The sequence below is a fragment of the Falco naumanni genome, chromosome 2 (genome assembly GCF_017639655.2).
Source record: "Falco naumanni isolate bFalNau1 chromosome 2, bFalNau1.pat, whole genome shotgun sequence".
In the NCBI taxonomy this organism is placed as follows: domain Eukaryota; kingdom Metazoa; phylum Chordata; class Aves; order Falconiformes; family Falconidae; genus Falco; species Falco naumanni.
The window spans coordinates 21,054,361-21,081,825 of NC_054055.1; the positions used below are offsets into that span (position 1 = coordinate 21,054,361).

Genomic DNA, 27,465 nt, shown 5'->3' on the forward strand with positions numbered 1-27,465 from the left:
CAGCATAGTCCTCCAGCTGAACTGGAAGTACAAGAGGAGAACAATGTAGGTCTACACTGCAACCACAAAGGCGCATATGGTACCATGGGATCAGATTAAGCCAGGAGGCAACGATAAGGACTGCAGTGTAACAGGCATAATCTTCCCACTTTCAGCTACTAATTGCAAGACTCTGAATCTTATTTCCACCCCCAGCAGAATGCACACATTCATCACCAGAAGAAAAACAAGGCTTGTCACGCAACAAAGTGCTTCGTTTACCTTTTAAGGCCTATGGGCTGCATTTATTTTTTATGATAATTTCTTAAACAAATAGCTGAACTACCAAAATCTAATCTTTGTACGTTATTTCCTCTTTGTCCTCTAGATACCTTCCTCTTCCAAAGGTCTTCATCATATTTCCTGTGAAATCACCCACAGAGCTTTGTAGGTAACTGCTTGGCTACTTGATGTGCTTGTACCAGTTAGCTTGCCATTACCAGCAGTTTAACAATGCCTATGTTTTCTCTGTCTTTTTCCTTAGTGGTACCACTGATTTGGTGTTTCTACTCTACTAAGGCCATGATTTTTCTGAAACTTACCCTGAACACTTTAAACCTCTTTCAGATTTGGCTAAAGAAGGTGCACAAATTCAAAGCAGAGGTAAACGACATTACAACAGCGTTAAATCTCTTTAAGAAATCTCATTTTTTTTATAGACAATGTAAATAGACAATTACAAAGTAAATGATACAGTAATCTCAGCAATTATGATACAAATACATCTAAATCACTGATCAAAGCCATAGGAATTGAATACAGAATGACATATTTGTCAAAACAGAAGTATCAAAAGTAAAGATGCTTTTATTTAAAAAAGAAGTAAAGATACAGTGTTACATCCCAAATAATGTGTTTTTATATAAATCTACAAAGCATAGAAAAAAGGAATTAAAACTGAACACAAGTACAAATTTAGCTTTAATGACAGTGAACATGAACTAAAAAGCTAACAGGTAAGGAATAAGCAGCAACTCAAAACCACCTACTTGTTCCTGAATCTCAGATTGGTCCATGGCAAGAGGTATTAGAGTTCCTACAATAACATGAAGGTGGCTCTCTAGAGCATCATTGCAACACGTAACTGCTGTGTGGCAAACATGATGAAGAAGATCACAACAGAGTGAAAAGCTGCGCATAGATATATCTCTGATAACAACAGGTCTGTCACAGGAAACAAAAAAGTGAAATTAAAGAAATACAAATTGTCATTGTCTCAAGTATTAACCTATTATACAACAGGAAACAGAGGAAAAGGGGAAATAGAAATAAACTTCATTGAAGGAACTGATTCTAGACTTTAAAATTTATCGACTCAATCAGCTTGAAGGATTTAGCTCAGGAGACAGGAAAACTAAAACACATTCATAACTTTAAAAAACTGACTAAAAAACTTAAAGAAAAATATATTCCAAAATGGAAAAAAAAATCCAAACCCAATCCAAAAAGGCTTATTATTTGGATTATCAAAGGATTATTATTTGACAGAACAATGCTGATGGAAACAGAACATGCTCTCAACATCCACGGAAAACACGCTCTCTGAATGCTCCTCTCTCACACACAGCCTTAAATAATAATAAAAAAGATTCAGGTTACAAAGGACACCTAAGGATTATCTAGTCCAACGTCCTGCCTGCAGCAAGGTCAGCTTCAAAGTCAGATCAGATTATCAGGGTTTTCTAGAGCTGAATTATGACACATTCCTTGGATGGAGAATCAATAGCCTCCCTGAGCAACCTGCTCCAGTATTTGACTACTCTCACTGCAAAACTATTCTCCTTTATGTCTCACCAGAATTTCCCATGTTGCAACTTGGCAGGTGCTACCTCTTGTCCTTTCACTGTGGACTTCTAGGAACAATCTTGCTCTACTGTCTCAACAAGCTATCTGCCCCTCCAGAAACTGGAGAACAGAAAACAGATCAACTCCTCTTACCCTTTGGAGGTCTTCCACTCAAACCATCCCAGTTTGTCATTATCTCTCATGTCCTGTCTGGAGCGGCCCCACACTGGACACAGTGGTCTTACTGCAGCTTGGAGGGGAATGACTACTTCCCTCAACTTGCTGGCTACATTCTTGACAGCACACTTCAGTAGAGTCAGCCTTCAGTGATGAAATGCACACTACTGACTCACCCAGCTGTCCTCCAAAACTCCTGGGTCCTCCTCTACAAAGCTGCTTTCTAGCCAGTCAGCTCCCAAGCCTGTACTCATGCATGGGGTTATTCCAGCCAAAGTGAAAGACTCAGGATTTGTTCATCTTCACAAGGTACCTGTTTGTCTCCCGCCTACAACTAGATGAGGTCCCTCTGAATGGCAGTATCGCTCTCCAGTGCATCAGCTGCCCCTGCCCCAGTTCGGTGTTGATCACAATAATAAGTCTCATAGTAACAGTATTTACCATAAAATCCACGCCTCTCCGATATTTCAGGGTATTAAATACTTTCAACAAGGAAAGCTGTCAACTTGCATGTAAACTCAGTGACATTTAGGTGAATAACTGTCTTGGAAACCCAAAGCTAAACCTCAGGTAAGAATGTATCTCTAGACTTTATTGAAAGACAAGAATCTCTATTTAAATCCTAAGCCCGATGAAGTACCAGATTTTCAAACGGAAGACAGCTAAGATGACATGTACCGATTCTCACGCATTTTTCTAAACCCCTTATTGTTGAGAATGTGAACATTAATACTCTCTATTAACTCAATAAACACATTTTATTAGACATGTACTTAATTTGCACTTAACTCCACAATTTCAATTTTTCTCTCATATCCTTAAATTCCTAAACACCCTTTCTGGCATCAAAATCTCCCAAAATTTCTTATTTCTACAATTTGATAGCCTATCATATAGAGAAAATTCTGCAGTATAGCAGAATACAAGAACACATTTAAATACAAGGGACAGCTCAAAACATTCCATATTTCAGTAAGCGTTCTAAATTTAAATTCTGAAATTATCAAAGAAAGGCTATTTATTTTCTTCTTTCAGCAAATTTCAATTCTTTCCACAAATGAATTAACATCTAGTGATACTGAAATGTAAGGTTACAAGAACAAGGAAGCACAGACAGAAAGATGAAGAGATAATTGCCATCTTTACCTTCTATTGATGTGGTGAATCAGGGTGTAAATCACATCTCGGAGGACAAAAGCCCATGCTCCTCCTAAACCATCTTTTATCTCTTTAAGTAACAGACCAACAAACAAGTGATAAATTATAAGAACTCTGTGTTTCTTGTAAATGTTGTTTGTACCTGATGCATGCTTACAAAGGGCTAGAAGGATTTTCTGGAATGAATCCTAAAAATGAATAAACTATGAGTAAACCCAAAATTTATAATGCCAATACAGATATACTTTATATCAAGAAAAAAATTAAGTGATAGACATATATTTTTGTTTTCAAAGGACATAGACAAAAAAAAAACTTTAGTATTTTTACTACTTTAAACAAACAAAAGACCTACATAGAAACCAATTCTCCAAGCAGGATTACAAGCCACATACCTCCTAATTTTCTTTTTTTTTTCCCCACCCACATGAGAAAGGTTACATAAATTTTTCAGGAAAGCAAACGTTTGTGGCAGTTTTCACCAACAGGAGAAACATCAAATAAAAGCCATTAAAATATCAGCGCTTCAAGCTATATCCTTTCAAACACAATGTTCATACATACAAAAGGCATTATTTAATATAATGTATCAATATAGATTGTAACTGTTAGAACTGTAAACTTCAAAAAAAAAAGTTACTATCTTAAAGTTCTAGGCAGGTTGTATTACATTTTAAGGAATTTATTCCACAGGCTGGCAATATTAACTTTTACACTAAAAAGATTTAGACAAACATCATCCAGAAGAAAGTTTTTCTCTTATTTTTCAATTGTTTATGGATAGGCAAAGTAAGTTGTTGACAATATATGCAATAAAGTAGCATAACCTTTGAAAAGGTAAGTTTCTAAGAAACAATGCTACAAGATAGCAATATGTTTATGATTTATTGCAAGGGCTGCATATTTTTATATGCTTTCTTATTTGCCTTTAACAACTGAAAACAAAATGTCTAAAAGTATCACAGAATATAAAATTCCACACTGTCAGTAAGGGAAGCAAACTTTGGTATCTTAACTGTAGAGAGTATTTAGATAAAATTGTCCAAAAGTGATTATTTCAGAATGTTCTTTAGACATATGCCAAAGAAATAAATTGCATCTAAATTCTGTCTGGTACACACAAATTCCCCCAACCTTTAAAATAATCCTTTCTACTTATCTTATTTCATACATGTTATTTGCATGTAATAGTTCAAACATGTAATTTTTGCAAGGTTACTGTGTCCATAACTTAGGACTTCTTCAATTTCAGCAGGCAAACAAAAGAACAGAAAGGTTTCTAAGGTTGTATTTTTTCCTCATATATACATGACAAAAATGTCCAATTAAACCAAAACGTACCCATAAAAGAAATGTAAATGTTATATTCTACAAAAAAATAAAATCATCATTACATACTTACAGGGCTTTTAGAAAGAACTGCTACAATACTTTTTAATTTGCTTTTATGACAGTTGCTAATGTAGTCCAATGTTGCCTTAATCACATAAGAAGGAAAATAAGGAGGATTAGGAGCAGGATCCAGTTCTCTAAATGAATAAAAAAAAGAGATCGGTTTTTTTCCTCCCAAAATCAACCCCCCTGTATTAACTAAAATTAATCTCACTGAATAAACACATAACTCCTAGGAAATCTCTTCTCCTTTCAGTAAGTAAGAAGGAGCAAAATCATCCAGTGGCATGACGTTAATCTTATTTTTAACTGTCTGTTGTCCCTCTATGGCAGTTCTCTAAGTTGTACTTACATAACATTCTTTTATTATTTTTTGAAAGACCATATTGCTAAAAACACACACGTTTGTCTCAACTAACACACAGGAAAACCTAATTGCAAGCCATGGGTAAAGCTTCTGCATTTTGTAATTGTGGAGAAAACTTGGTTGAGATAAAAGTAATCATGACTCTTCCGATTATAAAAAAAGGGTAGCCAACTTTTCTGTGACCTCAAAAAGAAAAGAAGTGTATCACGATAGTAACAAAACAGCAAAATCTAAGTTTCATCACTCTTATTCTTACCATTCCTTTCTTAGAAAGAAAAGCCTTCATTACAAGCAGACACCACAGTTTGTTAATAAACTTGCTGAAACAAATTTCTTTCAAGTTCTGAAATCCTCAGCCATTTAACTTTTGGCAGTTTTTCATAAAAATGCTTTGGTTTCTTTCAACTTTGTATTTCTACAATAAAAATACCTTCTTCAATAACTTTGGAAAGTGTAATGTTTTTCCAAATAGTCCGTGTCTAAGCACAAAAATCTGTAAGATTATTTCCAGATCTAATTATGCAAAGAGTATTTTTTTTAGGACAACAACAAAGACTGAAAATCTCATAAAAATTAAGATATTTATGGGGCTAGAATATTTCTATTAGTTAGGAATTTGTTCATTTGGCATTGCTTAAGCAATCCCCTTACCAAAGGCAAGAGCTGCCACTACAAGAACTGCTAAGAAACGGTGCAATTCACTTCTCAATGACTTCTAAATATTTAAAGATCTTTAAAACAATCACTTTAATTTAGACATTAAAACCTGACCAATTTTACTCAGTCCATCCAAATGTGAACTAACTCCAATTGGCATTGCCATAGTACAGCTCACCAACACACAAAGACATGCTCTTGCCCACCCATTCATTCTTTCATTCACTGAAGCATTATAGAGGTTCTCCTTACTGATACTGAGGAATAACTGTGAGAAAGCACGCCTATGATACATCATTACTAATGACAATAAAATCCTTGGATTTTCAATGTCAAGGCCACCTCTTCTTATGCCTGAGGAGTATGTTTTAATGCACAATGTTACACAAACACACTCAACATTAAGAATATCTACAAACACGTACCTTATATATTTATTTAGATGAGCTTCTTCTTCTACCTTGGTATCAGATGGTTCATGTAAGGTCATCAACAGTTCAACCACAATCTCTGGTAAGTTATTATGAGATAGATTGTCAATTTGCTAGAAGAAGAGAAATAGTGTTTTAATAAGAAAAAAATATTTTACATAAGTAATTCAGCATTTCTTTTCCTTATGAGAAAACCCATTTCTTCCTGTCTGGATTCTCTCTTTGTTCAGTTATCCGTGACATACAATTCATTCAGACATTAAGCCTGGTTAAGTTTTATCTGTGGCAGTCACAGTAGAACAATCTACTTTCCTCAGTACCTAGGAAAAAAAAATTGTTTAATTTTACTACTAGTTCTGAATATAGACTGCCTTTTGGAGAAGATGGCTCCTCATAAAGCATTAACAAAACACTGAGGAAAACATGACTGACTTAGACATATGACAGGGAACTCAGGCTGTATAATGAATGGTAAAAAAATTTTTTATTACATTCTGAAAAAAAATATAGTTCAAGTCAACTGTCTGCCTGAAAGTTTCTATTGAATAGCTACCTGAAAACCTTGGGATAAAAATTTAGCTTGTTTGGCTTTATTAAAATAATTATTTTGTATCTATAAACTTAAACTATTTACATTTTTACAGAGTATATAAAAGTTTCTTCCAGGTCTGTTAAATGCCATAGAACTCAATTTACAGATTTAAAACCGATACCTGTTTTCCTAAGCAGTTTTCATCCTTAAGCATGTCGTAGACTTCAGAAGCCGCATCTCTTTGCTCTGCTACTTCACCCTTTCCATGGCTTTGATAGGCAAAATATGGGAGGATATTCACAAGTATCTTTGGAAAACAGTCTGCTAGAACCTGCCTCCAGTCTTTTTCAATCTTGTTGGCAAGTGATTTCACATCTTCAAATTGACTTCTTATCACCAGGTGTGGAACCAAAACTTTGTAACAAGACCTACACATAGTAAATACATTTCCAGAATGTCCTTGAATTGGATTTTTTAAAAAATCTCAAGCATAATATACCAAATATCACTCCTCTACTGTTTAACTAAACCTGCAATTATTTTTTAGCTACTGTATACAAAAACATCTCACCATCATAAATGTAACAGACAAGATACCTGGAACACATTTTTACAAGCTGTCAATATATTATCTTACAACAAAATCCTGATGCATAACTACATTTAGAAATTTGAAAACCTGTGTCATAATTGTAAATAAACCTAAATAAACTGCTTTCATACAGCAAACTTACCCATAGAATTCCTCAAGGCTAGTATAGTTCAAAAGAACATAAGGAAAAGCAGACAGGCTATATCCACTGTCCTTTATTTTCAGCCACTCCATCACCAAATAGTCTAAATGTGATGTCATGAAATCTTCTATACTTTTATAGCCAAAAACATCAGACACTTTTTTCAAAACCTGTACATGAAATAAGATGTAGAAATAGCGTGCAGATTACATGATACTATGGCAAAGTGACAGTACTACACCTCCATGTCCCCACCCCTCAGCCTTTTAAACAATATTCATATAACTCAGCTCCTATTTAGCATAAGCAATTTTTTAATTGCCATTATCTCGAAAGACTGCAGTCAAGGAACTAAAACTACCCCATACGAGGGGTAAGCAAAGAAAGGACAGCCAATACACATTTTGCTGGATGGAGACTGTGTAAAAAAAAGAGGCAACAATTAGAACAGATAAAAAGGAGAGAACTTGCACACTAAAAAAATGACTGGCATTCAAGGCTGCAGTATTAACAGCAATTATTTCAGTACACCCTTGTGAACTTCAACATAAAAGTCTACAAGATACATACCATCCTCCACTACTTAGTTTACATATTTTCCACATTGGAAAACTCTCATTATTTCCTCTGAGTAGAAAGGGTTTTTTAATTGAGATCTGCAATCTTTAATGTCAAAAATTTATTTGTATTTCAAATCTGTGCTTTTAACATACAAGATTTACCATTAAAACTGCCTTTTATGATGTCATTATTTCTAGGGAAGTTGTTAAATATAAATACAAATTCATTCAGGTATCAAAGTGCCACATTAGTCACACTTTTACAAAATTTAACAAATTTCAATAATGACAAAAGCCTTTTGTACTGTTCCAATTTTAACCTAACTCTAATTTATAACCTAAATATAAAATGGAATTTTATACTTGCCTTTTTCACAAGGTGAGGTTCTAAGCCATTCTCTTTCACAGACTGGCAAATGGCAAACAAAGCTTGCTTTTCACAGACAGGACTGCAACACAGAACCATGGTTATAAGCGTCAGCAGAACTGCTTTTCCATTATACTGTCTGTCCAAAAGATCTTCAGGACTTGCATCACCGTTGACCTTCAGTAAGAAATAATGAACTCCTCATACAAATATTCTGTTAAAGCAATCTGCTAACTAATAAATGAGCATAAATAATTAAAATTAAGGGCACTGTCATAAATACTGCTGAAAATTTTGCTTTGGTTGCTTAAAAATTACTTCTTCCAGCTGTCTGCTCACTCCTCACTGCCTCCAGCATGCCAGCACACACAGCAATACCTCATACACCACAGGTTCATGTTATAGTATCAGCAGTTTAAAAAAAGGCAATACACTTAAAAGAGAAATGATGGAAGCATTGACAAGCCTGCTTTTTGCTCCTCCCTGACGCATATAGGAAAGAACTGTCACGTAATTCAAATGCAGTTCTTCCCCTATTAAAGCACGGCATTGACAAGTGATGAATCTTGGATAAAAGTAGCAAGAAACTGCAATGAAAGGTCAGAAGCTAACAGACAACAGCAGGCTGCGGTGACAGAACAGGAAGCCAAGGCAACAGAGAAATGAGACAAGACAACAAAGAGCTGGAGGTGACAGTACAGAGAGATGCAATAAGATGACAGAGATGAGGCCTCAGCAGCAAACCCAAGCCACAAGACTGCAGGGAGAGGGAACAGAGAGAAAATAGATGACATGCCCACAGATGACAGCATGACAGAAAAAAAGTGGAAAATGAAGATGATGTAGATGACTTCATGTGGTAGCAAGGAAGGAGGAAAAGTGAAAGACACTGACAGAAAAATTAAGTTAAAGAAGTTCCATGGCAATATACATCATTGCACTTCCAGTCACTGCACTGAAGTAAAACTTTTCCTTCACTTGAAGTTTCTTCTGAATAGTTATTTTTTAAGCAAATTTTGGTTTTGTGAAAACCACTGCTCTAATACCACTGGAAACCTGATCTTGCTGAAATTTAAATAAACACATAATCTGAAATTACATTGCCTCTTATTCACTATTTATATGTTGTCTAGAATACTGAGGCTCCATTTTTCTTTGATTCTTAGGTATCACAGTATGGAAACCCACAACAACAAGTATGATATAGAAGAGTGGTCTGGAACTACAGTGAAAAAGTTTACAAACTTCTAATGTGGACAAAACAGTGACTGGATGTGTAAGGATGTTTCTGACTATCACCTTGTTTCATCACCGCATATTATCAGAAGCCCAGAAGAATTAATGTTCTCTGAAAACTAAACACGATCATTTTAAAAGACATCTTAGTCATAAGATGAAAACTAGGCAAAACGATGACTAGATGTTGGTACCAGATTTCTCATTCCTTCCTGAACTCTGAGATACACATTCTCAAAAGCCTTTTGCTGGAGCTTCAAGGGAAGAGGTTCTGACATTCCAGAAGAATCTCTCTGTTTCACATCTTGAAACAAACTTCAAAAAAAAAGAACAATAATTATTAGCATAACATTTAAGGTACAGAATTACTGCATATTGTGCATATCAAATAAGATTCTGTTTTTTCTGAATGTCATTATTTTCTTCTTAATTTTCTTGTACAGCAGTCTTTCTTTCCTCTTGTGGTAGTTCATGTCACCCCCCCAAAACTGTTGATGTTAATGCATCTGTTGTATGGGAACAACAAGGGTTTATTTGTGAAAGTAATACCATTAAGGCCAAAGACATTTGTCTTGACACTGAACAAAATCTCTGTCATTTTGAAATACACTCTGATGAAATCCCTGAAATTGTGCTTATATATGCTGGGAATGGATGTGTCTGTATGAGAACCCTTTGTGATTTTACACTTGCAGACAATACCACTGTGAAGTTACATTATCACCCTAATATTTGTATTTGTAATTTTACCAAAATTATGGGATGCGACTTTTAACTACTCAGCCCCTGTTACAACCTATCAATAGTTACAACTGGACTACACACCTTATCAAAATTTGCTACCTAACCCCATCAGGACGAATCTTACTTGCTAAGAAAAATGTTACAACATGACGACCCAAATCAATCGCTAAAATGAATCCAGAAGAACGGACAAAAAGCCATTCTTACCATCCACCATGATATAGGGAAGATATACCATGTCCTATAAAGGGTGAAGGATGGAAATATTCTAGTGCCATAAGCATCTTAATTTTAATGAGATTCTCAGTCTTTGTTGTTGTCCTAAAAATATCACTATTTGCATAATTATATCTGGAAATCATTTTGGGAATACATTTCTTGAACAAAGTATATGTAATAAGAGTTTCTCAAAGAATTTATTTTTTGTAGATAAAGGCCCAACCCACTTTGCTCTTTGTAATAAAAATGGGAGCACCACAGTGGATTGGACCAAATGTTACTCTAGCTACTTCTAAGCGACTATTAGCAGACACCTAAGATCACCATATGCTTGCCTTGTATGCATAATAATTCTTTGAATCTAAAAATTGACTACTGGTGACCTAGGCAGATCATGAGTTAGAAGTGGTGACTGTACTTAGTATCCTTCAATGATTTCCTCTTCCACGAATTTGTTGCTTCTTGAACCCCTGAAAACATCCAGACAGTTGAAGATAGTAGGGTAACATAACTGAAGGGTAGGGTAAGATAACTGAATGTTCTATGAAAAAGCAAACCCTATTTTCTTAGAATTTTCTTAGGTTTCTTAGAACCTGTTAGCTTCACCTGATGTTGCCTAGTCTTTAAAAAAGAAAAGACTGCCAATCATCACTTAGTTCCACACCAGATTTTCTAGAGTTATGTTATACCTCCTGCAATTCAACACTTTTTGTGCTGAAGGGCTCCAGTTTATGCAACCAATAGCTGTGTGTAAATTGTTTCACACTTTTGAACACGCCTCCTCTACTCCTATTCCACTTCAATTACATCTTTTTGATGCACGGAGAAAGAACTATACACAGTATTCAAAACATAAGATCCATTGAAAAAGTTCTTATGCTACACATTATACCTAACCTATTTCTAGAGGGTAAACAACTATTTCCTATTCAAGTTTTGCATAATAAATTTAGTGCAAAATTTGCTATCACATATAGGGTTTTTTAATATATATTGTTTATCTCTCTATATATAGATACAGATATCTCTCTCATCACAGAATACTTAAAATGTAGACAAAGTCTGAACACCTTAACCAAAGTAACTTGGTAGGTTTTTATCTTCTGTTAAGATTAAAGCCCCAGAAGTACTGAAAGAAGCAGCTGTACAGTAGCAGAAGTAACAGCCAGTTAAGCATTATTCTTACAAATGGAAAGAAGATCTACATTATCACCTGGTAATTGACTTTGCAGCAAGCATACGAACTTGATGGTGACTATCTGCAAGAAAACGTGGGAAAGCATCATTCACAGGTAGATCTTCATTTATTACATTAAGTATTGCCCACTTGCAGTGAGGATCAGCCTGAAAAAAATTAATATTGTGATTTAAAATATACTGAAGACCTACAATGGAATATACACTGATGAAAGCAAAAGATCTTCAGATACTGTTTTTAAGTACACTTTAAGTATATACTTAACATGCTAATGAATGTCAGAAAATCTGGCATTACCTCAAGCATGGCTTTCATGCAGTTTAAAAGGGCCACTCTTACTGGTGCTGTGCATTTCCCTCCTTGAGCTAAATGCCTAAAATAAGGAAGATTTGAATAAACGAAAAGGTTGCCGACAATTTTGAGAAGAAGTCTAACAAGTTAGTTTCTGCTGCTCACAGTTCATTCTTTTGTGCTCAGTAGGCATGTTTCGGAGAATTGATAATCTACAGTTGTAAGCAATGCTTATTTTTGGTTGTTGAAGTTATCACTTTTTATAATTACTGATGCAATTTGGAGTACAATCAGACTTTGTTAATGTACAACAATGCAGCATTTATTGTCCTAATACTATATTAAGGATGATATGATTCTTTGCTACAAATACAACATGACAGAAAATCTGGAAAGTTAAATGCTGGATAAAGATATCACAGGATACCAACAGCAAGACACACAACAACACTACAGTTTTCAGACTGACAGCAAAGTTAAAAACTTTATGCCAAACAGACTTCCGCATTAAATAGATAAAACATACCAAAAGGCTCCAACAACTGTCAAAAACTGTCCTTGGGCATCCCCTGTTTCTTCAGCATGTGTGTTGAACTGGGTCAGCCCTACTGCTATAGGTAGCAAATTATTTAGAATTACTTTGCAAACTTCTTGATCTCGACGGTACAAAGAACATACAGCACTGTAAAGAAAGCAAGGAAAAATATCTTGAAACACTGAACAGCCCCCAAATCCTCTAGCTGTTGAACTAAAATAGCTCTAACACATGCTGAGTAGTTTCGCTCTTACGAAAGAGGTCTAAGAAGCGTAAGAACATCCTCTTCAGGCAAGAGGTGTTCTTCAACAGGGAGCTCTTTCAGCAGGATCAAGTACTGGGAAATAAGAAAAAAAAAAAGAACAATAGAAAATAATACTAAGAAAATTACAAACTATAAAACATTTTCAGTAACTCTTACATGAAATCATGCAGCAAGGATACCTATTGTTAGCTCCTGCATGTTACACTGACCATCTTTTCATGCAAAGACACAGTAATACAGCTCATGACATTTTTAGTTTGGGCAGTTAGAGCCACGTCCTTTTTAAAGTAAAACACAGATCCTATTGTACTAGAGACTAATTCTAGCTATTTAGCAAATAATTAATGATAAAGGCAAGATGCTTACACTTCTCAACTCTTCAGTTTCTGGCTTACAAATTCTAACTGCTGTTACCCCAACCACAGCACATTTCAAAACACTAGAAGTAGCCATTTTAATGTCTTCTCAGGGGACCAATGACAAAAGACAAGAATATACACGTTCAAAACCAGCATAAATACAGAGGTGGGTCTGCTGTAATAAAAGCTCACACTCACCACATGCAGATGCAATGGCTTAGCACTATCAAAGACACTGCCATCAGCAAGCATTAACAGCTTGCTCCGCACATCAGAGGCTCGGAAGCTCACTGTCTGAATTTGGACTGTAGTTACACAAATACACAGGAACCTCAGAATTTCAAGGAGAAGTAAATCCTGCTTTGTCAACTGTTCTTCAGCTAACGGGCTCAAAGCACCTGAAAATAAGATCTTCATGTAAGAAATCCTTCTCCAAGGACAATAAAAAAGTTGTCAATATTTTAGGTCTTTACAAAACTAGTTTAGGTTCTTAGAACAGGTAAGAGTACTAGCAACCTTTATTTGTTATTGAGCAGTTACTGCATCAGTAACAGCTTCTTGAGTGTGCTTCCCACTTCTACAACATCCCTCTCAGAAACAAAGGCTTTTCATTTTATGTGCCCATACATATGGCTGATTTGTCCATCAAGGTATCAGTGAATTCAGCAGAACCATCTGCATCTGTGTTCTTTTGTGTTGTTAACTATAACTTAAGAATATATTTTAAGCTATATATTTTAAACTATATTCAAAACTTCCAGAAACTGAAATGATGACCAGTACTACTATATTAATATCCTCACTGAAATTTCAATTACAACCTAAACAAAATAGTTACAAATGCCCTTTTCCTGTCACATTTAGAACCCCTGTAACTTTCTGCGATTGCAAACTTTATTAGAATTATTTATTTTAAGACACTTATTCAACATGACGGGGAAAACAGACCACCTGCTGTTTGTGGCATAAATATCCTTTTCATTCAACAATAAACATAAGACACAGTCCTGGTTAAAAACGAAGATACACACATTTTTAAGAAAGAATTTAAAACAAAAGAGAACATCAGTGCTTGTAGCTGCTAATAGGAATAAACAGACAGATTCATGTTCCTGTCCAGGTCCAGAGACATAAGAAAGCTGACTGTGTCAAGAATTACTGATTAGGAAAAGGAGAAAAATTAAATAGGACTACTTCTAAGAAAAGCAAGCACGGCCAAAGGATAGAGACGGGTATGCTACAGACACTTTTTCTAGTACCTTCTTTGCCAAACCTTCTGACTGAGTTTGAACAAGTTAGCTAGCTTTTCTGCTTGCATTTTACTATTTATAAAATAAAAAACAAATTTATCCTTTCAAATAAGCTAGAACACTTCAGTAACATCTGTAAAACACTAATGAGGTACAAAAGAATTACTACTGTTTAGAAAATACCTGGTTCAACCATTACCTGCTTCAAATACTAATAAAGCAGCACAATTTTGTATCTGTCTTTCAAGCAAAGAGCAATCTATGAAAACAAGCTATTGCAAGTAGTTTTGGGCACAAAGAAGACTTACCTGTTACATTTTGCATCTCACCAGATTCATTTGTGTCACTGACATCAGTCACTGAATGGTCATCAAATAGATCATCAGATACCTGGTTATCTACTTCCATTATACTCTCCTCAGGATCATTCCCCATTACACCCACTTGTCGCAGTACACTTGGTTTTCCAGTAAACGTCATCTAAAAGAAACCACCACATCCTTTTCAAGTTGGTTTTTAAGGACAGGAGAAACACCACAGGCATAACACAAGGAAAGACACTACAGTTTCCCAGCGAACTAGAACAGGTGAAGACGGCAAGGGCTACATTGAATTGATGAATTCCATTCCTTTGTGATAAACCAGCCTTCTACACACATGAACTGTTGATTTGAAATATTCTCTTTAGGATACAAGCTTCCTAAGACAGATGCTAGCCTCTGTGTTTTAGATTGTTAGTATTTGAAAAACAATTCTGTCTACAAGACTCACAAACTTCTCGCTATACTTCATAGTTACAAAGAAATGAAAGGAAGGCATATGACCTTTTTGAGGGCACACTAATTACTGCTTTCCCTACCAGATTACAAGTCAACAGAAGGTAAGACTCTTGCTTCTCACCTGAAAAAATAAAGGATTTTGCCTCCTTTGACCTGACTACAGGACAATGTGCCAAAAAGAGAAGTTTTAAGAGTTGGGCTAAACACAGTGATGTGGCACTCTATGACTTTTCTCAGTGACAGTCATTTACAGCTAGAAGATTTAATACCCATATAATCAACAACTTTAAAGTGTTTTAAGGTACATAAGCCCATCAAACTACAAGAGAAAAAGCTTTAAAAATTTTACAAGTGCACTAAAGTTAAGTGTTATGTGTTACAGAAATACTTTCTGTGGTATAAAATCTGTATATACTTTTACTCTAATACAGTATTACAAAAATTCCAAAACCCTCGAATTTTTTATGTGAGCTGGCATGCTAACCTTGATCAAATGTTACCCATTGGCTCTCATTTTTTCCCTACACCTGCATTCAAATGCCAAATAAAAATGTTTCCAGTTAGGAATTCTTTACAAAGTTCAATGTCTTTTGATTTATTTTTTCAGTAATAAGTATCTCATTTGGTGTGCCTCCAAATTATTACACTGTAAAAACAATCCTTTGGTAGAGGAGCGCTGCATCTAGAAACAGATAGAACATACTTACCAGATTTTTGCAAATATCTACAAGATCATTAATAAATTTTGATGTTAACAAACGCAGGAATATATTAGACAGCATCTTATTAGCACTGTTCTGTAAGAAAGCAAGATGTACAGAGAGGTTAATTCGTTTTTTTCAGGTACCATATATATGATATTCAACTTTGCGATCTCATTAATGAATAAATATATAAAAATTCCTTTATAAATTTTACCTTGGTACAATTGCATAAACATTTTGTACACTGCATTATCAAAGTCCTCAAGGAGTTGATCTGGGCCTCTTCATTTAGCTTGTTTTTTGACTGAGAAATGCTTTCTCCGGCATAATGAATGAGAGACTAGTAAAAATGCAAGTTACAATGCCTCAGTTAAATTCCTTTATGCATTGGCACATACACAGCACACACAGAGACAAAAGGACATGATTCTCATTCATACTCATTCACACATTCTCATTGATACAGCTTTGATACTTAAAGTGTGCATTAACAAGTTTGGACTTTTTTTTTCTTTGATTTTTGTTTCACTCATTCTGCTCCAGAGGTGATAAAAAGATGGCCTAGACCTGACTGAAACAGATACTTTCATCACAAAAGAAAAATACAGCCTCTCTCCATAATTTTTTAAGTTTTGGGTTTCCATATTTAAGTAAGAAACCACCCCAGATAGTAGCAGCAGTAGTAGTAGTAATAACAATAACAACAATAGTAGTAGTAGTAGTAGCTGTCTTCATACTGGTTTAAACCATCAAATGATCTTAACAAATTTCTGCATGAAAGGATTGAAATGGACTTGTTATCCTCTAAGTAGTCCTTTGTCCACACACCCATCACTATTTTTTTTAAGGTGTGATTCAAATGTAGCAATACTTAGAATTCTCTCCACTGCAAAACTGATGCATTGGTGTACTGACAGAATTTCAAGGACTTTTCTCTGTCAGCAGCAGTAACACATTTAAACTCTCCCAACAGCCTTATTTTAAGCAGAAATCACAGTAAATATTAATGCTCTGAAAACGTGTCAACATGAATAATTTTTTTTAATTATTTTGTATTTAATGACTTATTTTATTTTTAATAGCTCCCAAATGCATTGCTGCTTACCTTAGCATTCTGGAACAACTCTGATTTACAGGCATCCTCTTCTTTAAATATACCAGTGTAGCAATAGCAACCAAGAACACCAATCAAGAGACCGACACATTGGACAAGGTGTTCTGCAGCAACAACCTTTGACTATATCAAATACACAGTATAAATACCAGTGGTTTATCATTAAACTCTTCCATCAAAATACAGAATTCTTTAGAGTCTTTTAAAAACACTTTCATATACAGGTTTCACCAGAATTAACAAAGATCTGCATCCTAATGTTTTGCACTGCAGTTGCCTCAGCTCCCTAACAAGTCCTTTTGGCACTCCATGTTATAAAATTCCTGGTATGTTCCATGGCCCTCACATTTCCCTCCTTCACAAAATTTTAAATTCTCCCTCTCCATTAGATTCCACCATAGCAATCCTTCCAGCTTTTCCCAAGTGCTCTGTTTATTTATTTTACCTCCGTCCAGGACAAGAGACAGTGTGAGCTAGTCAGGACTATATCACATCCCTACTGCTGTCTCTTCTGATCTTAATAAATTAGTAAGTTGCTCCTTAGCAGCTATTGTGTCAACAAATGGCACAGACGGTTGTAAATTCATGCGTACTTACTGCAGGAGCACGTCAGAGATCACTTTTTACCTGTCCAAATTATTTGGATCAAAGGAAGAAAAAAAGCAGACAAATAATTAATTGTCTTACTTTCTCAGGAAGGAAGACCAAAAAGGATTGCTATCACATTCCTGAAAAGCAGGTATCTATAAAAAAAGATGGGAAAACTTATGCATACATGCCATTGTAACAGATGCAAACCCAGGGATAAGTTTTATAACACCCAGTTGCCAGTACTTTGTTTCAAACTTTGGTACTGCCTCTTCTGGCTCACCAAATATTACACCTTAGCAGTGAATTGCAAGGAAGGCACACCACTATATTAAAACCAAAGCTAGCCTGTCAAAGGAACTGAAAGTTTAAAAAACCTGCTGGTTTTGTTTTCACAAACTTTCTACCATTATCTGGTGGCTCTTCCTCTACAAATCAAGATTTATCTCCAAAGGAGAGATTCTGTGGTGTTTCAACAAGTGAAAGGTACAAACAGGATCACAAGATTATTCAGGCTGGAAGGGATCTTGGCAGGTCTCTGGTCCAACCTCCTGCTCACAGCAGGGCCAACTCTGAGGTCAAGGCTTATCCAATCAGGGCCTGAAAACCTCCAAGGATGCAGACTGCACAACCTCTCAGGTAGGGCAACCTGTGCTGTGCCACTGCCTGACTGTCCTCACATAGATAAAATTCTTCTTGGATCCAGTGTGATTTCCTCTTGACTCTGCCTGCTGTCTCTCATCTTCCTGCAATATACCACTGTGAAGAGCATGGCTCTGTCTTCTAGGCAAACCTACAGGCACTGGCAGGCTTTTCCAAAGCCTGTTAGGTCCCCCCAAAGTCATCTCCGCTCCAGGCTGAACAAGCCTGGTTTCCCCTGTCTCCTCACAGGCCAGGTGCTGGAGCCCTCACATTTTTGAGTGGCTTCCACTGAATGCACTAAATACCTGTCTTGTACCGGGAGGCCCCAAACAGGATACAGTATTTCAGATGCCGTCTGCAGGCACCAAGTAGAGGGAGGTAATCAGTTCCCTTGAGCACTGGCTGTGCTCTTGTGAATACAGCCCGTATTTGCAGCTTTCTTTACAATTACTCCTTTACACAGCTGCCTCTTTTTATAAAACCTAACAATTTGAGATCTCTATGTCTCAGGCTGTCTTGGCTTGAAAAACGGCAAGACCTTAAAGCATTACAGGGGCACAGAAGATGAAACCAACTCACAAAAAGCAGGGTAACAGTGGTTTACGTGGCAACTTTGCACACACTTCTGCTTCTGTGCAGCTTCTACACATTCCCACATACTTTAGAGAACTATGAATATTTTGCCAGTTGCATAAAGAAATACAGATCTTTCTCTTTCATATTATTGAATATAGTTTTAAAAATGCTTGTGATTCATTTTTAGTGGCAAAAGGAATGAAAATCTATATGCTTTGCCTTGAAAAAAACATTGTTTGGGAGGACAAATGTAAGGCTGTAACAGTAATCTCTAACTTACCTTAGAAATATAGCTGTTTAAAAGCTTTTCTGACATTGCTAAAAGACAGTGCTCCAGTGTTTCCTTAAGATTTTGGTTGATGGCAAGTCTTGAAGTAGTCACACTTTTATCTGCGACATTTACTGTGAAGTTAATGAAAATATCCATTTCATCAAATGTTGTCTGCAGGTACAGTTCTTCAACATCAGAGAAAGTGTCGTCTTCTTTCCCTTGCAAGTGTTGCACACTTGAAGAAGAGACATCATTTTTACTTGAGTAGCCAGTATATGACTTCTAAGTCTTTAAAACTATTATTTAAATACAACAAATAAACAGAAGCAAAATAAAATATTTTATCTTTCTGTGCTTCCAAACCCTTCCCGATCTTTTAATTTCTGGCATGACTTTCACTGGAATGGATACTACCATTTTAGCTCTGTCTGAAGAAACTCCAAGGAAAGCCTGCACACAGATCATATGCTCTACGGTAGTTTGTATGGCCGCATCTGTATTGCGTTAAGACGGCTGACCTCAACCCACTTTACACAATTGTAGCAGAAATTCACAAAATCCCTGAAACCAGTATTTTTAACTTCTAGTAGGGAAGTCTTATCTTCCATCAGAACAAGTTATCCACATTTCAGTTTCATTAAGAGGAAACTGGATATAGTCCAAGAGCTTCAATACATGCATCAGTGAAAGACGCAAGAGTATGCACAGAGTGTCTCCAACAGATTCAAGTTACGTGGCTGGAACCACAAATACAGGTGGAGTGGCATGAGGACATATGGACAGCAAGCATCTAGCCAACCTTCTACCTAGTATCTATCTTCAAGAAAACTCTTAAGATATATGGTTCCTTTAGGACAGAAGGTAACGTTGAAAAGCACAAATAGGTGTTTGTATAAAGTTACAAATTATTCAAAAAATAGAACTGTAATGAATTAAAATTACCTAATGTACTTATGGATAAAGAGTCAAACATTTAGCTGTATTGCTGAACAGAGATGATACACATACTCCTTAACAAGCATTTTGTTCACGACCTGAAGTTTTGACTCTGTCAGCAAGAGACTATTTTAACATCTGCTTAAAGCATCTTTAACAATTTGCAAAAGCATTATTATTTTTATGGGATCCGAAAGATCTACAGAAAGATGCGAAAGAGCTTGAGGAATTATGCATTTCATTATCTCTGCTTGCTAAAATGACAAATAAAAGCTTAAGTATCTGTAATAATTGATTTTAAAACATACCATTCAGCATCATTTTGGAAAAAAATCATGGCAGCTCTACAGTTCTTCATTGTAAGACTCACAAGAATTTTTTGTACCAGAAGATGAGGAAAATTGCTGTAAAAAAAAGAATTGTTCTGTATTTTCTTGGAATCAGACAAGCTCTTAGGATTCCTGAAGCACACCCAAATATCAACCTGATTAACAGTCTATCTTCAAAGAAGCTTAAGTTTTCACTTAAGATTTCTAACACACAGTTCATGTATCTGCTATGCTTATGAACAGATAACTAAATTACAGTAAACTTAAAAACCCTATAAACTCTACCAAAGCATTAACATAACACAATTCTGCAAATCCACTTTCCCCTGTGCAATTTCACATGTTAAAGGGTGAACTTACATATAAAATTATGCCACAAAGACTTTACCTGCAGAGCACTGGAGGCAACTCCACACATTCTTCCATTTCCTCCTCCAAATAGCAGGACAGTACCCATTTCATTATTGCCTCCTTTAACACAGAATCCAGATTTCTTTCACAATTATTCTGTTCCATTCCTATGTCCAAATTTCCTGGCACTGAATAGGCAGACATCACTAATGATAAACAACATACAGCAGAACTGTAACAAAAATTGAACACAGGGCATTTGTGAGAAACAATGTGGTATTTGTTGTTCAGCACTCTAAAGCAAAGTCAGTATTTCTGCAGGCTCAGGGAGCATCAAGGACATAAGCAAGTTAGTAAGCACACATACTAGAAAACTCCTCTATTAGAATCTGCATTTCCAAAAAGCCACATTTGGGCTATTACAGACTTTCCCAGTCTATTTTAAAGACTGTTTCAGAATACTTACTTTAGAATCAAAACCTAGAAGGAAACATACTTCTTAACTTCAGAAAATCAACATCTCTTTCAGTCAGATTTTAATTTTTATTCCATTTTACACTGTTAGTCAATTTTAAATTTGAAGATGCTTGCCTCTTCTGCCTCTGCTTTCAGACTTAGGTAATTATGTCCATTTCAAATGCTTGAAACACGAATGTGGGCAGCTTTTAACTACAAATACAGCCGCAACAACAATAACAGCATTTTTAATAATACAGTGGGTTTGGCTGCACAGTAAAGAGCAATGGGAATCAGACAAAAAAATATTATCCTTGCTTCTCATTTTACCTTGAAGGCTTGCATGCAGGTCCTGAAAATATCTTCCACAGTTCTTTATCTGTTACAACAAGGTTTCCTCGAATCATAGCTCCAAGTAGCCCAAAGCTCTCTGCTTCAATTTGCTGGAAACTTACGCTACGAATGGTAAGAGACCAAATCTTTGCCCAGGTTCTCTGGAGCTCCAGCTTGTGGGTGCTCTTCAAATCAGTTTTCTGGTTTTGACACAAAGCTATCTCTGTAAGGCACTTCAGCACGTACGGGGTCCTTTCTCCTCGGCGTTGCTGAGGCAGTAACTGGTGAAGTACATTAAGTAAGGGAGGTAGCTCACTGTTTGGAAGACTCATGGGATACTTTGATATTAACTGAGCTGTAATCTGTAACCTTGAAAACACAAAGTGAAGCAATTAATACCAAACATACATAAATCTGCATTTTCATAGGTAAATGAACAAAGTGTTCTCTGATTGTCATTTCACATTTCTACTTCCAGTATTAAGCTATTTGTTTACTATCAAAGGTTAAAGATTCAGTATTTCTACTGGGTTTACTTGTGAGGTCTGGTCATCTAGCTTTATTATCACTAATTTACAAGCTGACTTCACTGATTCATGACCACAAGGGAAGAAAATTTCAAGCAAAAAAATTATTTTTCTCCTTCTTCTGGGCTAGCCTGTTATACACTCTGACCGATGGAGTGACCTCAAGGGCGAAGTTACATGAGCAGGAAACATTACAGCAACGTCTTTGCAGATAAGACAAATAAAATTTATCTAATGAACAAGATGTTAAGCTAAGTATGGTAAGTTGGAAGGGTTTTGCTCATAGCAATGGGTGCAACTCTACTCAAATTAGTAAATAACAGTACTTGCAGTGTTTCTTGGAGATGCTACCTCCACACAGAATGGCATATTAACTTCTCAACAGGATCCTAAACAGCCACTTTGCCTCAATACACACACACACACACACACACAAACTTGCTGCCTCAGCTCAGGACTCAGTTCACAAGCAGCTACACTGTTCTGGTATCTTGTACAGCAGTTTCCAAGAAAAGTCAGGAAGACAGAGAGAACAGTAAAAGCAAAAAACATCCAGTGTAATCCTGGGCTGCATCAAAAGAAGCATGACCAGCAGGTTGAGGAAGGTGATTCTCCCCCTCTACTCTCCTGAGACCCCACCTGAAGTAATGCATCCAGCTCTGGGGCTCGCAACTTAAAAAAGACATAGGACCTGTTGGAGCAGTTCCAGAGAAGGGCCACAAGGATGATCAAAGTGCTGGAACAGCTCTCCTATGAAGACAGGCTGAGAGAGTTGGGGTTGTTCAGCCTGGAGAAGAGGAGGCTCTGGGGAGACCTTACAGCTGCCTTCTAGTACCTAAAGGGGCCTACAGGAAAGCTGGAGAGGGACTTTTTATAAGGGCATGTAGTGATAGGACAAGGGGAATGGCTTTAAACAGAAAGAGAGTAGATTTAGATGATACATTAGGCAGAAATTCTTTACTGTGAGGGTGGTGAGGCACTGGCACAGGTTGCCCAAAGAAATTGTGGCTGCCCCATCCCTGGCAGCGTTCAAGGCTAGGTTGGATGTGGCACAGTTTCCAGGTCAAGTATTATAGTAAACTGTGTGAACTAGCTCAAAATGGCCGAACTGTTAATGGCTGTTGTCGTATGACACAACCAGCTTAAGACAGCAGTAAATCTCGCATTAATTTCCTAATTCTACTGGACTGGAGAGGGCCCAGTGGAGGGCTACAAAGCTGATGAGAGGACTGGAGCATCTCCCTTATGGGGAAAGGCTGAGAGAGCTGGGCCTGGTTAGCCTGGGGAGGAGAAGGCTGAGAGGGATCTTATCAATGCATAAATATCTTAAGGGTGAGCGTCAAGAGGATGGGGCCAGGTGCTTTTCTGTATTGCCAAGTGACAGGACAAGGGGCAACAGGCACAAACGCAACACAAGAAGTTCCTTCTGAATATGAGGAAGAGCTGCTTTACTTTGAGGGTGATGGAGCACTGGAATAGGTTGCCCAGACAGAGGCTGTGCAGTCTCCTTCTCTGGAGACGTTCAAAACCCACCTGGATGTGACTCCGTACAACTTGCCCTAGGAGAACCTGCTTTAGCAGGGGGTTGGACTAGATGATCTCCAGAAGTCCCTTCCAACCCTGACCATTCTGTGATTCTGTAATACTCATGAACTGGATCACACACACAACACACATAAAGACTAGTAATATCTAGCACAAAAGACAGGTAAAAAAATCAGTCAGTATTACCTTATACACTACAACACAGTTTACCAGACCTCATTTGTTACTTCTTAGGAAACCACAGATACAAAGCTTTTAAAGCAAGAGTGCCAAAACCACTGCTCATTACTTTCCAAATGCTGTGAGAATCTAAGCTTAGTGCTTAGATATGTAATTACACCACGTGCAGACACCTATTTTGAAAGCACAACATATTCAGAAGTACGCCTAAATGTAAAAAGATGTCTGCAGTAATATTTGTTTCATGTAAAGATGTTATTACCAAGGTATGACATCAAAATCCTTCTGGGATCTTTGCAGGTTGTCTCGAATTACCTCCCAACTTAGTTCAATCCTCCTGCGCTTGCCTGGTATTGTTTCATCCCTGAACTCTCTTTGTGAAACAGCATGCGACTGGGTAATTTCCAGAACTTTGGTATCCTCTGTAAAAGTCTTTTATAAAGAGAAATCAGCAAGTACACAAATAGAAAAAAGTAGTATTCACAGGAAAACTGAAATGTCAAACTAAACTGTTCCATTTTTTGCTGTGCATAAAATCTCTTAAGAGTCAATCAGAATTATTATTTATTATTCTCTACTATAACAGAACCTCTGTTTATATTCTAATAAGCAACACTAGTGAAACATAGTATAAGTTAGGAGTTCACACATTTCTAAACTGCACAAAAATTAACAGCTAAACACAACAGAATACAGAAAAAAGGTACTAATACTTCAGTGCATGATTTTAAGGAAATGCTAAAGCCATATTCAAAAAACAAAACATACCACATAGTAAATACAAGGTCAACTTTATATTCAAATAAAAATGTTACCTGATGACAAATATCAGCCATTAACTCGATCAAGTTTTCCTTTACAGCAATATTACGTGAGCCTGAAGAATACTTTCCTCTACTACTGATGAGATTTATTTCATTCACCAGCAGATCATATAGGTTATGTAAGATACTCTGCCATTTTGTTGAGTCATATGCACCTATAAGTGCAAAAAACAATTAAAAGGTAACATGTACCACCCACTTGATATAATATGTAAACCTACCTAGACAATGCAAAATACAGCCACAATCAGAGTAAAGCATACAAAGCTTAACAAATGCAAGCCTGCAAAACTAGTCTTATAATAAAGAATGACTAAAGTGAAAAAGTGAAAAAAGTTATGAGATAATTTAATCACCATATAGAAGTAATTAGGGTAGGAACAATGTTTCTAATAAACAATTCTTCATCTAACTGGAAAGACTACAATGAAATGCAATAGATAAATTCAGACTAATTATAAACTGCCATTTGTAGACAAAGTAAAAACACCAACCAAAAAAAACCCTCACAACTTTTAAAAAAATGATACTATAACTGAAATAGACAAACACAACTACTGATTGATGTTCTCTGACCGGTTTTATACAGTAAATCAGGCTTAGACCATAGCAGTAATCTCTGGGCTTAAATAAAACCTGGTAAGATATGAATACATGTACCAATCTAAACCCATTCTAAACTGTTATTTCCCTTCCCCAAAGATTTGTGTTTTGATTCAGTACTTTGAAGTCACCTTTTGATAACAAAAAAAAATAAAATAACCAACCGTCACAGGACTTAATACAATTAACATCCTCTTAGAGTAATTTGAAAACTCATTTCCATTTCACTCCATATTAACCTCTTGCATAAAACTACTGACAAGTAAACATCACTCCCATTAATGTTCCCAAATCTCAGTATCAAAATTCAGTAAGTTGTTACAATAATTTGAACCATCATATACAGTGATGAGAAAAAAAAAAACAGGGAGCTTTTTATTATACCTTTTCCTTGAGTTTTTGCACCTTTTGGATGATGAATACGAACTTGGAGACGAAATAATTCAATTATTGATTCCTTCAGGGAATCTTTTGGTCTATACTGAGTCCATATATAAAGCACTGTAGGCAAAATTTCTTCTCCTATTTTACAAATCCGTATACGACAGTTGACAGCAAACTTACTGCAGAAGACATTCATTGCCCCAATAATATGATCCAGGCCTGCAGTATTCTTCTCCTGCCTGCAACATAAACCCAACAGTCAAACTTCCAGAAGAAATAATCTATGTCTTTTCACAGGAATTGTTTAAATGTAAATACTAGCAAGAAACTATATTCAGAATATCATTGGCCTAACAAATGCAGAAGTTATTAATATTTTAAAGAATTTATTAAACTGGTGTTCAAAGACAGAACAAAATATGTCTAAAGTAGTATTACCTGCTATTACTCAATTCTAATCCCAAATACTTAAAATGAGTTAATTCTTTAAAAGTAGGTATTAGCATACAAAAGGAGCACTTGCAACATACCTTGCACACTGCATTGCTTTCGAAAAGAAGATAAACATATCAGAACTCAACCCATCGGTCTGGAAGCAGTACCCCCTCATAAGTGTATGAATTATCCTAGCTACCAAGACTCTATTAATCTTCCCAGAAGGTCTGAGGTATAATTGGCTGTAAAGGATCAGCAACTCTGCAAATGTATTAAAAAATAAATTATATAGCATGTATATATGTTTTAAATATACAAATACATATAAAAACATACATACTACAGATGATTACATAAAAATGCTTGAAGCAAAATGCTGCATTAAATATACAGAAACCACCATTCTGAATTCAGCTGCATGTAATTATTCACAAAGTTAACTGGGGAAAAAAAATAAAACATCTGGTCTTGTCTACGCTGGAAGTAAAGTTATATTCTTTCCAAGCTGGGATACGATCTGCTTTGTGTTCTACAAATCTACAGTGATCTACACTGAGCAAAGTAGCTATAGCCACATGATCAACTTTCACAGCTACTTCCACACTCAACTTCTACTCTACATTGATTGCTCAGTACAATGAGCTCCATTTGTTGCAGAATACAGAATAAAAGTACTCAGAAACAATTAAAAGCCACACATACATTAACAAAGAATTTGGTGTAGCAGGAACAGGTAAACAGATCAGAAAGTTGGTGCTGATGCTCCCCCTATTTCCATTACATGCAGTTCAGCTAGCTTACTCCAGCCTGCAGCCCAACACGCCCATGCTTTGCACTCATTCACAAGTTTTCTGAAGGAAATGCCCCTTCCTCAGACTTTTGCTTTATGTGAAGGCCCATTGAGGAATCACCACGCTGTCCTTTCATCAGCCTCATAGAAATCATGGCAGCACACTACTGACCCAAACATCACCACCAGTTTAGCACAATACATACAGAAAAGCCTTGCTGCTATTTCATTTATGTCACCTACAAGTGACATGATACTGTCCCTCAGTCCACCAATGGACAATATCCACTGCAAAGAACCACCTTGGGAAGAAATACCGATTCAGTCCTATGACCTCGGCAGCTATTCTGGGACAACACTTTGAGTGATTAGACATCCACCTCGCAAGCCTTCTTTTTTCTAAGGAAAAATGTAGGTAGAATGATCTTTTGGGAATCCCAGCCACTATGAATCCTTTGTTCACAGTCAACCAGACATGACCTCAGAGCAGCTGTATCGTATAGTCCTTGGGATGCAGAATGACCAGATACTACACTTTTGCTCTATAGAGTGACTATGACCCAGAAGAGCCTGACAACCCTCAACGCTAATGGTCAGTAGCTCATCAGTTTAGGGTAAGCTCTCCACAGACAGTCAGGATCAAGGCCTCTGAGGCGCTCTCTCAGATTCTCTTCTTTTGAATACTCTGCATAGGTGACACTGATGGCATCACCTAGGGCCTTGAGCTCTGGATTCCTGTGTTGTGGAAAAGCCAGCCCAGGACAACTATACATACATACATACGTAAATGAATGAATGAATG

At 36.4% G+C, this 27,465-nt stretch overlaps 1 protein-coding gene across 4 annotated transcripts in view; it reads right to left on the bottom strand.

The window, feature by feature from the left end:
* Positions 1–27,465, bottom strand: part of ATM (ATM serine/threonine kinase) — a 77,562-nt gene that overhangs the window by 41,143 nt on the left and 8,954 nt on the right. For 3 of the 4 annotated variants that reach the window (XM_040583543.1, XM_040583542.1, XM_040583545.1), the window contains exons 6-30: positions 25,969–26,134; positions 25,439–25,677; positions 24,443–24,606; positions 23,890–24,059; positions 21,373–21,744; positions 20,624–20,818; positions 20,215–20,310; positions 18,980–19,205; positions 16,885–17,016; positions 15,994–16,119; positions 15,783–15,872; positions 14,605–14,776; positions 13,245–13,444; positions 12,677–12,759; positions 12,414–12,569; positions 11,894–11,969; positions 11,612–11,742; positions 9,630–9,750; positions 8,200–8,376; positions 7,273–7,442; positions 6,720–6,966; positions 6,001–6,119; positions 4,562–4,688; positions 3,148–3,347; positions 1,029–1,203 (exon numbers count right to left, since the gene is read on the bottom strand). In XM_040583543.1, coding sequence (XP_040439477.1) covers positions 1,029–1,203; positions 3,148–3,347; positions 4,562–4,688; positions 6,001–6,119; positions 6,720–6,966; positions 7,273–7,442; positions 8,200–8,376; positions 9,630–9,750; positions 11,612–11,742; positions 11,894–11,969; positions 12,414–12,569; positions 12,677–12,759; positions 13,245–13,444; positions 14,605–14,776; positions 15,783–15,872; positions 15,994–16,119; positions 16,885–17,016; positions 18,980–19,205; positions 20,215–20,310; positions 20,624–20,818; positions 21,373–21,744; positions 23,890–24,059; positions 24,443–24,606; positions 25,439–25,677; positions 25,969–26,134 — 4,130 coding nt within the window. Of the gene's footprint in view, positions 1–1,028; positions 1,204–3,147; positions 3,348–4,561; positions 4,689–6,000; positions 6,120–6,719; positions 6,967–7,272; positions 7,443–8,199; positions 8,377–9,629; positions 9,751–11,611; positions 11,743–11,893; positions 11,970–12,413; positions 12,570–12,676; positions 12,760–13,244; positions 13,445–14,604; positions 14,777–15,782; positions 15,873–15,993; positions 16,120–16,884; positions 17,017–18,979; positions 19,206–20,214; positions 20,311–20,623; positions 20,819–21,372; positions 21,745–23,889; positions 24,060–24,442; positions 24,607–25,438; positions 25,678–25,968; positions 26,135–27,465 lie in introns of those variants that run through there. The other variant, XM_040583544.1, reaches the window with a different exon arrangement.